This window comes from Sesamum indicum, linkage group LG13 (genome assembly GCF_026168435.1).
Source record: "Sesamum indicum cultivar Baizhima isolate 11 linkage group LG13, ASM2616843v1, whole genome shotgun sequence".
Taxonomy (NCBI): domain Eukaryota; kingdom Viridiplantae; phylum Streptophyta; class Magnoliopsida; order Lamiales; family Pedaliaceae; genus Sesamum; species Sesamum indicum.
In genome coordinates, this window is record NC_142669.1 from 13680852 (window position 1) to 13694751 (window position 13900).

The 13900-nt window shown below is 36.4% G+C and overlaps 3 protein-coding genes across 3 annotated transcripts; all 3 read left to right on the plus strand.

Moving 5' to 3' along the window:
• The first annotated feature begins 942 nt into the window (after positions 1-942).
• LOC148784538 (polygalacturonase-like) lies at positions 943-2430 on the plus strand. The gene is made up of 4 exons (XM_088876875.1): positions 943-1068; positions 1167-1475; positions 1549-2082; positions 2185-2430. The coding sequence occupies exons 1-4, from the start codon at positions 943-945 to the stop codon at positions 2428-2430; spliced, it is 1215 nt and encodes a 404-aa protein (XP_088733001.1).
• Positions 2431-6501: 4071 nt separating this feature from the next.
• On the plus strand, positions 6502-7989 carry LOC148784539 (polygalacturonase-like). The gene is made up of 4 exons (XM_088876876.1): positions 6502-6627; positions 6726-7034; positions 7108-7641; positions 7744-7989. The coding sequence occupies exons 1-4, from the start codon at positions 6502-6504 to the stop codon at positions 7987-7989; spliced, it is 1215 nt and encodes a 404-aa protein (XP_088733002.1).
• Positions 7990-12213: 4224 nt separating this feature from the next.
• On the plus strand, positions 12214-13702 carry LOC148784540 (polygalacturonase-like). The gene is made up of 3 exons (XM_088877233.1): positions 12214-12521; positions 12610-13128; positions 13231-13702. The coding sequence occupies exons 1-3, from the start codon at positions 12219-12221 to the stop codon at positions 13474-13476; spliced, it is 1068 nt and encodes a 355-aa protein (XP_088733359.1). The 5' UTR covers positions 12214-12218; the 3' UTR covers positions 13477-13702.
• Positions 13703-13900: the final 198 nt, after the last annotated feature.

A 13900-nucleotide genomic window follows, 5' to 3' on the forward strand; every position in this document is an offset into this window, starting at 1 on the left:
TGATCGGAACGTTGTATTGCTTAATTTCTTACAATGTTGATGTAAATTATATAATTTTTGCTTCTATAAAAAATAAATAAATTGAGGAGTACTACTAAGGTGGGGGAATAAAAGAGAACAAAGAATGAGAAATTTCATTTTCTAATCATTTATCTTACAATAATACGACAACTCTAGTAGGTCAAGTAATTCAATACATTAAGCATTATAAAAATTTAGTTAATGATCTTACAATGAGAATTTAATTAATGATCTTATATAATAAATTAGACATAAAGTATTAAATACATTGTGTTTTTTTATTAGCTCTAATTTGGTCACTAGAAAAAACTTAAGACAACCTAATACATTTGACGTTACTCAAACTTCTATAACAAATAACAAAAACATAATACTAATTATTATTATTAATAATAATTTTTTATAACATAAAATAATATAATATAGAAATATATAGATTAATCGGTATTAATTTTTATTAAATTTCTATAATCGTCCAAATCTTTTCATGATTAACATTTATCGAACGCTAGCCTTATAGTTACTTTGGTATAAGCAATTATATGATTTGTGTTTTATTATAGGATTATTATAGTTATATATGTATCTGTAGTTATGCAACATAAAAACATTTAAATTATTCATATTTTTAAAATATATGATGCAGTAACATCAACAAAAGCTATGTACTAAGTAAAATGATATTGAAAAACATATTTGTTTTCTATTCATAGATTTTTAGTTATATGTATTCAAGGATGGTGCTTTTTGGTGCGACAAACTTGTTCAACCACAAAATTGAGTAATCTCTATCCCTGAAACTAATGAGATCGGTTAATGATTGGCACTCAATAGTGTACTATTACTATAAATTCATAGTTAATGTATGCGAAGAACTTACATTATTAAGTACATCAACATCAATAAAATATTAAGAAGGCAATGGCAATAAACTTCATTACAATTATGTTCTTTTTGCCTTTGTTGGCAATCAATGTTAATGCCCAGGGCCCCGTGACATATGATATCACAAAGTATGGTGCGAAATCTGGTGGAGATATCAGTCAGGTTTAATCCGTATTAACTACCGTATTTATGTTCAACAGTTAATTTTTTCTTCATACAAAAATATAATTCTTGAAAAATAACACGCATTTGCATGTTAGGCTCTAATGGATGCTTGGAAGGAGGCATGCAATTCAACTTCCCCAAGTACCATAGTGATACCAGGAGGAACTTGGTCACTTAGTCAGGTAAAATTATTAGGCCCCAATAAGGCCCCTATCGAGCTTCAAGTCCAAGGAACCTTGCAAGCCAATCCAGGTCAATTGCCTAATAAAGAAGGGGAATGGATTACTATCAATTATGTCAATTATTTCACCCTTTCTGGTGGTGGAGTTTTTGATGGTCGAGGACAGGAAGCCTGGAAGCAAAACGATTGCCACAAAAATAAAAATTGCGCCAAGCTTCCTATGGTAAGACCTACCTCCTTATATATCCTCAATTATTTCAAGTAGAATAGGTATACAAATTAACAACCCATAATCACATGCATTTGTGCAGAATCTTAGCTTCAATTTCGTGAACAACTCCATAATTCGTGATGTGACCACGAAAGATAGCAAGAATTTCCACGTGAATTGTATATCGAGCCATAATGTCACGTTCCTCCGATTCACAGTTTCAGCCCCTGGAGATAGCCCAAACACTGATGGTATCCATCTGGGTCGTGACACGATGATCAATATCAAAGATTCCATCATAAAAACAGGAGATGATTGTGTCTCAATTGGAGACGAGAGCAAAGAAATTCACATCCAGAATGTAACTTGTGGTCCAGGACACGGTATTAGCGTTGGAAGCCTTGGTGGGTATGCAGAAGAAAAGGATGTGCAAGGGATATATGTGACAAATTGCACCTTTATTGGCACAACAAATGGCGTCAGGGTGAAGACATGGCCCTCTGCCCCAGCAACGTTGACTGTCAGTGATTTGCATTTTGAAGATTTAATCATGGATAATGTTAGCAGTCCCATTATCATTGATCAAGAATATTGTCCACACAATCTTTGCAAAAAAGATGTAAGTTTCTCAATTTGTGATCCAAATTTTCTAACCCTTCATTTTAAAATAATTTAGACTCTTAGTATACTGATTATATTTTATTTGTTGATTATTTTACAGAGACCATCATCTATCAAGATCACTAACGTCAGCATTAAGAACGTACGGGGCACGACAAATACTGCAGAGGCGGTGACGTTTATTTGCAGTGGTCTTAAGCCATGCGAGAATGTAGAGGTGGGTGACATTGATCTTACATATAATGGAAATCAAGGTCCTATCACCACCAAATGTGCCAATGTCAAACCCAAATTTGTCGGCAAGCAGAATCCACCAGTGTGTGCCACTACTGCCCAGTCTGCTTAATCAGTTTCTTTCACATCAATTTCATATACTTTTTAGTTGAGAATAAAATTTTTGTTTCAATTAGCCTCTTGAAGACTAACTACAATTTATTGGGAGTTTAGCTCATAAGAGAAGTGACCCACTTTTATTTTCCCCTGACATGATGAACAATGTAAAAATAAAATTGGAGCACTTCCTAAACCTGTGAGTTCTTTTAGATGACAACTTTGCTATTAAGTAAATTATTGATGTACGTTAAGTATTCGTGTGACTAATTGTAAATCATATTTAAAATTTTTCAACTATCTAAATTTTCAAGTGGATGGATCAGTATACTATTAGGCACCTGCTTAAAACGTGTAATTATCATCATCAAATTGTGATAGTTAGTGAAACAATTCATTAACATTGTGTCTCTAATTACAATATCAATAAAGCAGTAATCCATAATTTATAGTTAAGAAAGTATGTAGCCACTAAATTTTTCACAATACTGGTATAGTAACTTCCACTAGTAACTTGTCAAGTTAAATACCTGTTGTAATCATGACATTACTCCTCGCAGCCATTGTATTCGTTGTTGATAGTCCGTATGTGGCCAGCAGAATCGCACCTTCCTCTTGACAAGTGAACACATCGTTCAAAAATGGACACAGAAAAAATAAATGACCATGGCATTCTTGCTCATCGAGATCCTGAAGGATAGAAGCTCTATTACCTTTTTGCCACCATGGTCTATCAATGGGATAGGCTCTCTAAAATAGCCAACTAAAGGATGAATAAATTCTTGGGAAACTTAAAGGGACCGCTCCTTAAATGTAACCAATTTACCCACGGTCTTGTTGGTTGAAACAACTGCAGGGTATTCGTCGAGGCGAACTCCAGCAGATATCAACTGCGAAGACATTCACATCAGCAATTTTGTATGGCATCCCCCTCACTAGATATGTTCTAAACTTGAGCAGCTTCTTCCAACACCATGATCCAGTGCTGCTATTAACAGTCCAGATGGACTGACTCCTCATTCTATAGTGGAGGATCCAAGTTACCCCGAATGAATCCCTCTTGATTCGTCACCACTTGCCATAGATGATTGATCATCAAAACCATATTCATGTGATGAATGTTGCTAATACCCATCCATCCCTCATCTTTGGGTGAGCCCCCCTGGTGTTTTGCCACCTTAGCATAACCCGTGTCACGGCTTCTTTGCCATAATAATTTCAAAGCTTTCTTTCCACAGCCCTGATTAATCCGTGCGAAAAAAAAAAAAAAGCGCACTCTCCCAGTACACACTGATGAAGTTAGTCACTGATCGGATATGTTGAGTCAGAGCTGCAAACGCTAGGCCATGCTTCCCTAACTAGCTATCCCCCATATCAAACTTAAGCAAGAGCAGTTGATATGTAGTGAGCTTCAACCTTGACGTAATGAGGGGCACCCCCTTTGAGTCATTGCATCTTGGCCTGTTGTTGTAACATCGCATGCTCTAGCTTAACAACCTAGGTTTGAATCATCCTACAATAACGTTCCAGCTCTGATATAATTGGATGTAGCAGCTCCTGCACCTAAGTAAGGAACTCACTAACCAAGTGAACATTAGTATTGAGGTCCCTCTTCTGTTGGTGTTGCTTTGGGAATATTGCTTTCAATAACTTCAGTTTTTCTAGTAAACGAGTACATAGATGTGCCATGAATGTGGTGCCTCCGGACCCCTGACACTGAAGAAAGGAACCCTGGGAAATTATCTAGATAATCAAATTTAACAATCACGGCTCCTGCCCTACCCTCCACTTGTAAAACCAATGGTAAGTGATAATAGGTACGTGGGGTGCTGCTGAGATATGAACTGGAAGGCCACCTTGCTAACCAGGTCTCATTGAATAATACTTTATCAAACATTTCCATAAACTACGGATCCCTTGCTTATGTTGTGCCATGTAAATGCGATTCCTCGCATAGGCAAGTAAACAAATCCATAGTGCAAAATACATGTCTGGAACTTCTTGGCAGCAAGTCCATAAGTTTCACTCATATCTCATACCATATTAAAGTCACTAAAAACTAACCACAGCTAGGCCTCTATTCCCTCAGTTAGCTGCAACACAGTAATCCAAAGGTCATTCATTCACTATGCTCATTGTTTCTATACAAGACCAATATCAAACATGTGTCGTGCAATCTGTAAGTGAACTCCCTACAACGAATGAGTTGCTATGAGTAGCAAAATATCAACATTCAGCTTCGAGGCATCCCAGGTAAGCCATATATGATTACCGGGGTCTGACTAACTAGCAAACGAGGAACTATTGTAAAATATGCCACCCTGCACCCCGTTGACACTACATTGTGTAACCCTAGTTTCGAGCAACCTACAGAACTCTAAACGAAATCCACATACTAATTCCTTCACCACTAGCTGATGGTCTCGATGGCTGAGACCTCTAACATTCTAACAAGTTGCTAGGATCATGATACACCATAAGTAGCACTGCGTCTTTTAGGGTCTTAGGTCGAACCGACGTCCTCATCCTTTACTACATCAAGGAGTTCAAAATATTGTATACAACAATCTCATTCTCTTTACTACATTCCCCAGCTATAGGGAGACTAAACCCCCCCCCTCCCCGGTTGACATTAGAATTTTATGGCATTGAGTCATCCTGTGCATCTTCTAATTCCAAAGCAGGTGGATCTGTAGGGCCTGGTTTGTGGTTTACATCAACCCCAGTCTGTATATTGTCTTCACTAAACGCATGGTCCACTTCTTGGTTAACAACACGTGGGTCAGGACTGGGGCAGCGTTGTGCATTGCTGCGTGAACCAGAAGATGGATCCCCTGCCCCCAAAACCTATCCACCCACTTTGATTGAAGGCTCTAAAAAATTGCGAAGGAGTCAAAATCTCCTCGATCAATAACCTGCTCCGCCAACTTTAGGAACTAAGAGAAGTCAAATATTTTTTTAATTGCATCACCCATTACTCTATCGCCGTCAGTACCCGCCTCCTCTGTCGCGAGATTAGAGTCCTCAACAGCCATATTACTACTTGGGACTACCAGCGTGTGTGTGTCCTACTGGATTTGTGGTATTTATCACACTTTAGGTGAGTTTGTTGTAATTCACTTTGTTTTTAATTATATTTATGTATTGATCGGAACGTTGTATTGCTTAATTTCTTACAATGTTGATGTAAATTATATAATTTTTGCTTCTATAAAAAATAAATAAATTGAGGAGTACTACTAAGGTGGGGGAATAAAAGAGAACAAAGAATGAGAAATTTCATTTGCTAATCATTTATCTTACAATAATACGACAACTCTAGTAGGTCAAGTAATTCAATACATTAAGCATTATAAAAATTTAGTTAATGATCTTACAATGAGAATTTAATTAATGATCTTATATAATAAATTAGACATAAAGTATTAAATACATTGTGTTTTTTTATTAGCTCTAATTTGGTCACTAGAAAAAACTTAAGACAACCTAATACATTTGACGTTACTCAAACTTCTATAACAAATAAAAAAAACATAATACTAATTATTATTATTAATAATAATTTTTTATAACATAAAATAATATAATATAGAAATATATAGATTAATCGGTATTAATTTTTATTAAATTTCTATAATTGTCCAAATCTTTTCATGATTAACATTTATCGAACGCTAGCCTTATAGTTACTTTGGTATAAGCAATTATATGATTTGTGTTTTATTATAGGATTATTATAGTTATATATGTATCTGTAGTTATGCAACATAAAAACATTTAAATTATTCATATTTTTAAAATATATGATGCAGTAACATCAACAAAAGCTATGTACTAAGTAAAATGATATTGAAAAACATATTTGTTTTCTATTCATAGATTTTTAGTTATATGTATTCAAGGATGGTGCTTTTTGGTGCGACAAACTTGTTCAACCACAAAATTGAGTAATCTCTATCCCTGAAACTAATGAGATCGGTTAATGAGTGGCACTCAATAGTGTACTATTACTATAAATTCATAGTTAATGTATGCGAAGAACTTACATTATTAAGTACATCAACATCAATAAAATATTAAGAAGGCAATGGCAATAAACTTCATTACAATTATGTTCTTTTTGCCTTTGTTGGCAATCAATGTTAATGCCCAGGGCCCCGTGACATATGATATCACAAAGTATGGTGCGAAATCTGGTGGAGATATCAGTCAGGTTTAATCCGTATTAACTACCGTATTTATGTTCAACAGTTAATTTTTTCTTCATACAAAAATATAATTCATGAAAAATAACACGCATTTGCATGTTAGGCTCTAATGGATGCTTGGAAGGAGGCATGCAATTCAACTTCCCCAAGTACCATAGTGATACCAGGAGGAACTTGGTCACTTAGTCAGGTAAAATTATTAGGCCCCAATAAGGCCCCTATCGAGCTTCAAGTCCAAGGAACCTTGCAAGCCAATCCAGGTCAATTGCCTAATAAAGAAGGGGAATGGATTACTATCAATTATGTCAATTATTTCACCCTTTCTGGTGGTGGAGTTTTTGATGGTCGAGGACAGGAAGCCTGGAAGCAAAACGATTGCCACAAAAATAAAAATTGCGCCAAGCTTCCTATGGTAAGACCTACCTCCTTATATATCCTCAATTATTTCAAGTAGAATAGGTATACAAATTAACAACCCATAATCACATGCATTTGTGCAGAATCTTAGCTTCAATTTCGTGAACAACTCCATAATTCGTGATGTGACCACGAAAGATAGCAAGAATTTCCACGTGAATTGTATATCGAGCCATAATGTCACGTTCCTCCGATTCACAGTTTCAGCCCCTGGAGATAGCCCAAACACTGATGGTATCCATCTGGGTCGTGACACGATGATCAATATCAAAGATTCCATCATAAAAACAGGAGATGATTGTGTCTCAATTGGAGACGAGAGCAAAGAAATTCACATCCAGAATGTAACTTGTGGTCCAGGACACGGTATTAGCGTTGGAAGCCTTGGTGGGTATGCAGAAGAAAAGGATGTGCAAGGGATATATGTGACAAATTGCACCTTTATTGGCACAACAAATGGCGTCAGGGTGAAGACATGGCCCTCTGCCCCAGCAACGTTGACTGTCAGTGATTTGCATTTTGAAGATTTAATCATGGATAATGTTAGCAGTCCCATTATCATTGATCAAGAATATTGTCCACACAATCTTTGCAAAAAAGATGTAAGTTTCTCAATTTGTGATCCAAATTTTCTAACCCTTCATTTTAAAATAATTTAGACTCTTAGTATACTGATTATATTTTATTTGTTGATTATTTTACAGAGACCATCATCTATCAAGATCACTAACGTCAGCATTAAGAACGTACGGGGCACGACAAATACTGCAGAGGCGGTGACGTTTATTTGCAGTGGTCTTAAGCCATGCGAGAATGTAGAGGTGGGTGACATTGATCTTACATATAATGGAAATCAAGGTCCTATCACCACCAAATGTGCCAATGTCAAACCCAAATTTGTCGGCAAGCAGAATCCACCAGTGTGTGCCACTACTGCCCAGTCTGCTTAATCAGTTTCTTTCACATCAATTTCATATACTTTTTAGTTGAGAATAAAATTTTTGTTTCAATTAGCCTCTTGAAGACTAACTACAATTTATTGGGAGTTTAGCTCATAAGAGAAGTGACCCACTTTTATTTTCCCCTGACATGATGAACAATGTAAAAATAAAATTGGAGCACTTCCTAAACCTGTGAGTTCTTTTAGATGACAACTTTGCTATTAAGTAAATTATTGATGTACGTTAAGTATTCGTGTGACTAATTGTAAATCATATTTAAAATTTTTCAACTATCTAAATTTTCAAGTGGATGGATCAGTATACTATTAGGCACCTGCTTAAAACGTGTAATTATCGTCATCAAATTGTGATAGTTAGTGAAACAATTCATTAACATTGTGTCTCTAATTACAATATCAATAAAGCAGTAATCCATAATTTATAGTTAAGAAAGTATGTAGCCACTAAATTTTTCACAATACTGGTATAGTAACTTCCACTAGTAACTTGTCAAGTTAAATACCTGTTGTAATCATGACATTACTCCTCGCAGCCATTGTATTCGTTGTTGATAGTCCGTATGTGGCCAGCAGAATCGCACCTTCCTCTTGACAAGTGAACACATCGTTCAAAAATGGACACAGAAAAAATAAATGACCATGGCATTCTTGCTCATCGAGATCCTGAAGGATAGAATAAATTCTTGGGAAACTTAAAGGGACCGCTCCTTAAATGTAACCAATTTACCCACGGTCTTGTTGGTTGAAACAACTGCAGGGTATTCGTCGAGGCGAACTCCAGCAGATATCAACTGCAAAGACATGCACATCAGCAATTTTGTATTGCATACCCCTTACTAGATATGTTCTAAACTTGAGCAGCTTCTTCCAACACCATGATCCAGTGCTGCTATTAACGGTCCAGATGGACTGACTCCTCATTCTATAGTGGAGGATCCAAGTTACCCCGAATGAATCCCTCTTGATTCGTCACCACTTGCCATAGATGATTGATCATCAAAACCATATTCATGTGATGAATGTTGCTAATACCCATCCATCCCTCATCTTTGGGTGAGCCCCCCTGGTGTTTTGCCACCTTAGCATAACCCGTGTCACGGCTTCTTTGCCATAATAATTTCAAAGCTTTCTTTCCACAGCCCTGATTAATCTGTGCGAAAAAAAAAAAAGCGCACTCTCCTAGTACACACTGATGAAGTTAGTCACTAATCGGATATGTTGAGTCAGAGCTGCAAACGCTAGGCCATGCTTCCCTAACTAGCTATCCCCCATATCAAACTTAAGCAAGAGCAGTTTATATGTAGTGAGCTTCAACCTTGACGTAATGAGGGGCACCCCCTTTGAGTCATTGCATCTTGGCCTGTTGTTGTAACATCGCATGCTCTAGCTTAACGACCTAGGTGTGAATCATCCTACAATAACGTTCCAGCTCTGATATAATTGGATGTAGCAGCTCCTGCACCTAAGTAAGGAACTCACTAACCAAGTGAACATTAGTATTGAGGTCCCTCTTCTGTTGGTGTTGCTTTGGGAATATTGCTTTCAATAACTTCAGTTTTTCTAGTAAACGAGTACATAGATGTGCCATGAATGTGGTGCCTCCGGACCCCTGACACTGAAGAAAGGAACCCTGGGAAATTATCTAGATAATTATCAAATTTAATAATCACGGCTCCTGCTCTACCCTCCACTTGTAAAACCAATGGTAAGTGATAATAGGTACGTGGGGTGCTGCTGAGATATGAACTGGAAGGCCACCTTGCTAACCAGGTCTCATTGAATAATACTTTATCAAACATTTCCATAAACTACGGATCCCTTGCTTATGTTGTGCCATGTAAATGCGATTCCTCGCATAGGCAAGTAAACAAATCCATAGTGCAAAATACATGTCTGGAACTTCTTGGCAGCAAGTCCATAAGTTTCACTCATATCTCATACCATATTAAAGTCACTAAAAACTAACCACAGCTTGGCCTCTATTCCCTCAGTTAGCTGCAACACAGTAATCCAAAGGTCATTCATTCACTATGCTCATTGTTTCTATACAAGACCAATATCAAACATGTGTCGTGCAATCTGTAAGTGAACTCCCTACAACGAATGAGTTGCTATGAGTAGCAAAATATCAACATTCAGCTTCGAGGCATCCCAGGTAAGCCATATATGATTACCGGGGTCTGACTAACTAGCAAACGAGGACCTATTGTAAAATATGCCACCCTGCACCCCGTTGACACTACATTGTGTAACCCTAGTTTCGAGCAACCTACAGAACTCTAAACGAAATCCACAGACTAATTCCTTCACCACTAGCTGATGGTCTCGATGGCTGAGACCTCTAACATTCTAACAAGTTGCTAGGATCATGATACACCATAAGAGGCACTGCGTCTTTTAGGGTCTTAGGTCGAACCGACGTCCTCATCCTTTACTACATCAAGGAGTTCAAAATATTGTATACAACAATCTCCTTCTCTTTACTACATTCCCCAGCTATAGGGAGACTAAACCCCCCCCCCCCCCCCGGTTGACATTAGAATTTTATGGCATTGAGTCATCCTGTGCATCTTCTAATTCCAAAGCAGGTGGATCTTTAGGGCCTGGTTTGTGGTTTACATCAACCCCAGTCTGTATATTGTCTTCACTAAACGCATGGTCCACTTCTTGGTTAACAACACGTGGGTCAGGACTGGGGCAGCGTTGTGCATTACTGCGTGAACCAGAAGATGGATCCCCTGCCCCCAAAACCTATCCACCCACTTTGATTGAAGGCTCTAAAAAATTGCGAAGGAGTCAAAATCTCCTCGATCAATAACCTGCTCCGCCAACTTTAGGAACTAAGAGAAGTCAAATATTTTTTTAATTGCATCACCCATTACTCTATCGCCGTCAGTACCCGCCTCCTCTGTCGCGAGATTAGAGTCCTCAACAGCCATATTACTACTTGGGACTACCAGCGTGTGTGTGTCCTACTGGATTTGTGGTATTTATCACACTTTAGGTGAGTTTGTTGTAATTCACTTTGTTTTTAATTATATTTATGTATTGATCGGAACGTTGTATTGCTTAATTTCTTACAATGTTGATATAAATTATATAATTTTTGCTTCTATAAAAAATAAATAAATTGAGTACTACTAAGGTGGGGGAATAAAAGAGAACAAAGAATGAGAAATTTCATTTGCTAATCATTTATCTTACAATAATACGACAACTCTAGTAGGTCAAGTAATTCAATACATTAAGCATTATAAAAATTTAGTTAATGATCTTACAATGAGAATTTAATTAATGATCTTATATAATAAATTAGACATAAAGTATTAAATACATTGTGTTTTTTTATTAGCTCTAATTTGGTCACTAGAAAAAACTTAAGACAACCTAATACATTTGACGTTACTCAAACTTCTATAACAAATAAAAAAAACATAATACTAATTATTATTATTAATAATAATTTTTTATAACATAAAATAATATAATATAGAAATATATAGATTAATCGGTATTAATTTTTATTAAATTTCTATAATCGTCCAAATCTTTTCATGATTAACATTTATCGAACGCTAGCCTTATAGTTACTTTGGTATAAGCAATTATATGATTTGTGTTTTATTATAGGATTATTATAGTTATATATGTATCTGTAGTTATGCAACATAAAAACATTTAAATTATTCATATTTTTAAAATATATGATGCAGTAACATCAACAAAAGCTATGTACTAAGTAAAATGATATTGAAAAACATATTTGTTTTCTATTCATAGATTTTTAGTTATATGTATTCAAGGATGGTGCTTTTTGGTGCGACAAACTTGTTCAACCACAAAATTGAGTAATCCCTATCCCTGAAACTAATGAGATCGGTTAATGATTGGCACTCAATAGTGTACTATTACTATAAATTCATAGTTAATGTATGCGAAGAACTTACATTATTAAGTACATCAACATCAATAAAATATTAAGAAGGCAATGGCAATAAACTTCATTACAATTATGTTCTTTTTGCCTTTGTTGGCAATCAATGTTAATGCCCAGGGCCCCGTGACATATGATATCACAAAGTATGGTGCGAAATCTGGTGGAGATATCAGTCAGGTTTAATCCGTATTAACTACCGTATTTATGTTCAACAGTTAATTTTTTCTTCATACAAAAATATAATTCTTGAAAAATAACACGCATTTGCATGTTAGGCTCTAATGGATGCTTGGAAGGAGGCATGCAATTCAACTTCCCCAAGTACCATAGTGATACCAGGAGGAACTTGGTCACTTAGTCAGGTAAAATTATTAGGCCCCAATAAGGCCCCTATCGAGCTTCAAGTCCAAGGAACCTTGCAAGCCAATCCAGGTCAATTGCCTAATAAAGAAGGGGAATGGATTACTATCAATTATGTCAATTATTTCACCCTTTCTGGTGGTGGAGTTTTTGATGGTCGAGGACAGGAAGCCTGGAAGCAAAATGATTGCCACAAAAATAAAAATTGCGCCAAGCTTCCTATGGTAAGACCTACCTCCTTATATATCCTCAATTATTTCAAGTAGAATAGGTATACAAATTAACAACCCATAATCACATGCATTTGTGCAGAATCTTAGCTTCAATTTCGTGAACAACTCCATAATTCGTGATGTGACCACGAAAGATAGCAAGAATTTCCACGTGAATTGTATATCGAGCCATAATGTCACGTTCCTCCGATTCACAGTTTCAGCCCCTGGAGATAGCCCAAACACTGATGGTATCCATCTGGGTCGTGACACGATGATCAATATCAAAGATTCCATCATAAAAACAGGAGATGATTGTGTCTCAATTGGAGACGAGAGCAAAGAAATTCACATCCAGAATGTAACTTGTGGTCCAGGACACGGTATTAGCGTTGGAAGCCTTGGTGGGTATGCAGAAGAAAAGGATGTGCAAGGGATATATGTGACAAATTGCACCTTTATTGGCACAACAAATGGCGTCAGGGTGAAGACATGGCCCTCTGCCCCAGCAACGTTGACTGTCAGTGATTTGCATTTTGAAGATTTAATCATGGATAATGTTAGCAATCCCATTATCATTGATCAAGAATATTGTCCACACAATCTTTGCAAAAAAGATGTAAGTTTCTCAATTTGTGATCCAAATTTTCTAACCCTTCATTTTAAAATAATTTAGACTCTTAGTATACTGATTATATTTTATTTGTTGATTATTTTACAGAGACCATCATCTATCAAGATCACTAACGTCAGCATTAAGAACGTACGGGGCACGACAAATACTGCAGAGGCGGTGACGTTTATTTGCAGTGGTCTTAAGCCATGCGAGAATGTAGAGGTGGGTGACATTGATCTTACATATAATGGAAATCAAGGTCCTATCACCACCAAATGTGCCAATGTCAAACCCAAATTTGTCGGCAAGCAGAATCCACCAGTGTGTGCCACTACTGCCCAGTCTGCTTAATCAGTTTCTTTCACATCAATTTCATATACTTTTTAGTTGAGAATAAAATTTTTGTTTCAATTAGCCTCTTGAAGACTAACTACAATTTATTGGGAGTTTAGCTCATAAGAGAAGTGACCCACTTTTATTTTCCCCTGACATGATGAACAATGTAAAAATAAAATTGGAGCACTTCCTAAACCTGTGAGTTCTTTTAGATGACAACTTTGCTATTAAGTAAATTATTGATGTACGTTAAGTATTCGTGTGACTAATTGTAAATCATATTTAAAATTTTTCAACTATCTAAATTTTCAAGTGGATGGATCAGTATACTATTAGGCACCTGCTTAAAACGTGTAATTATCGTCATCAAATTGTGATAGTTAGTTAAACAATTCATTAACATTGTGTCTCTAATTACAATATCAATAAAGCAGTAATC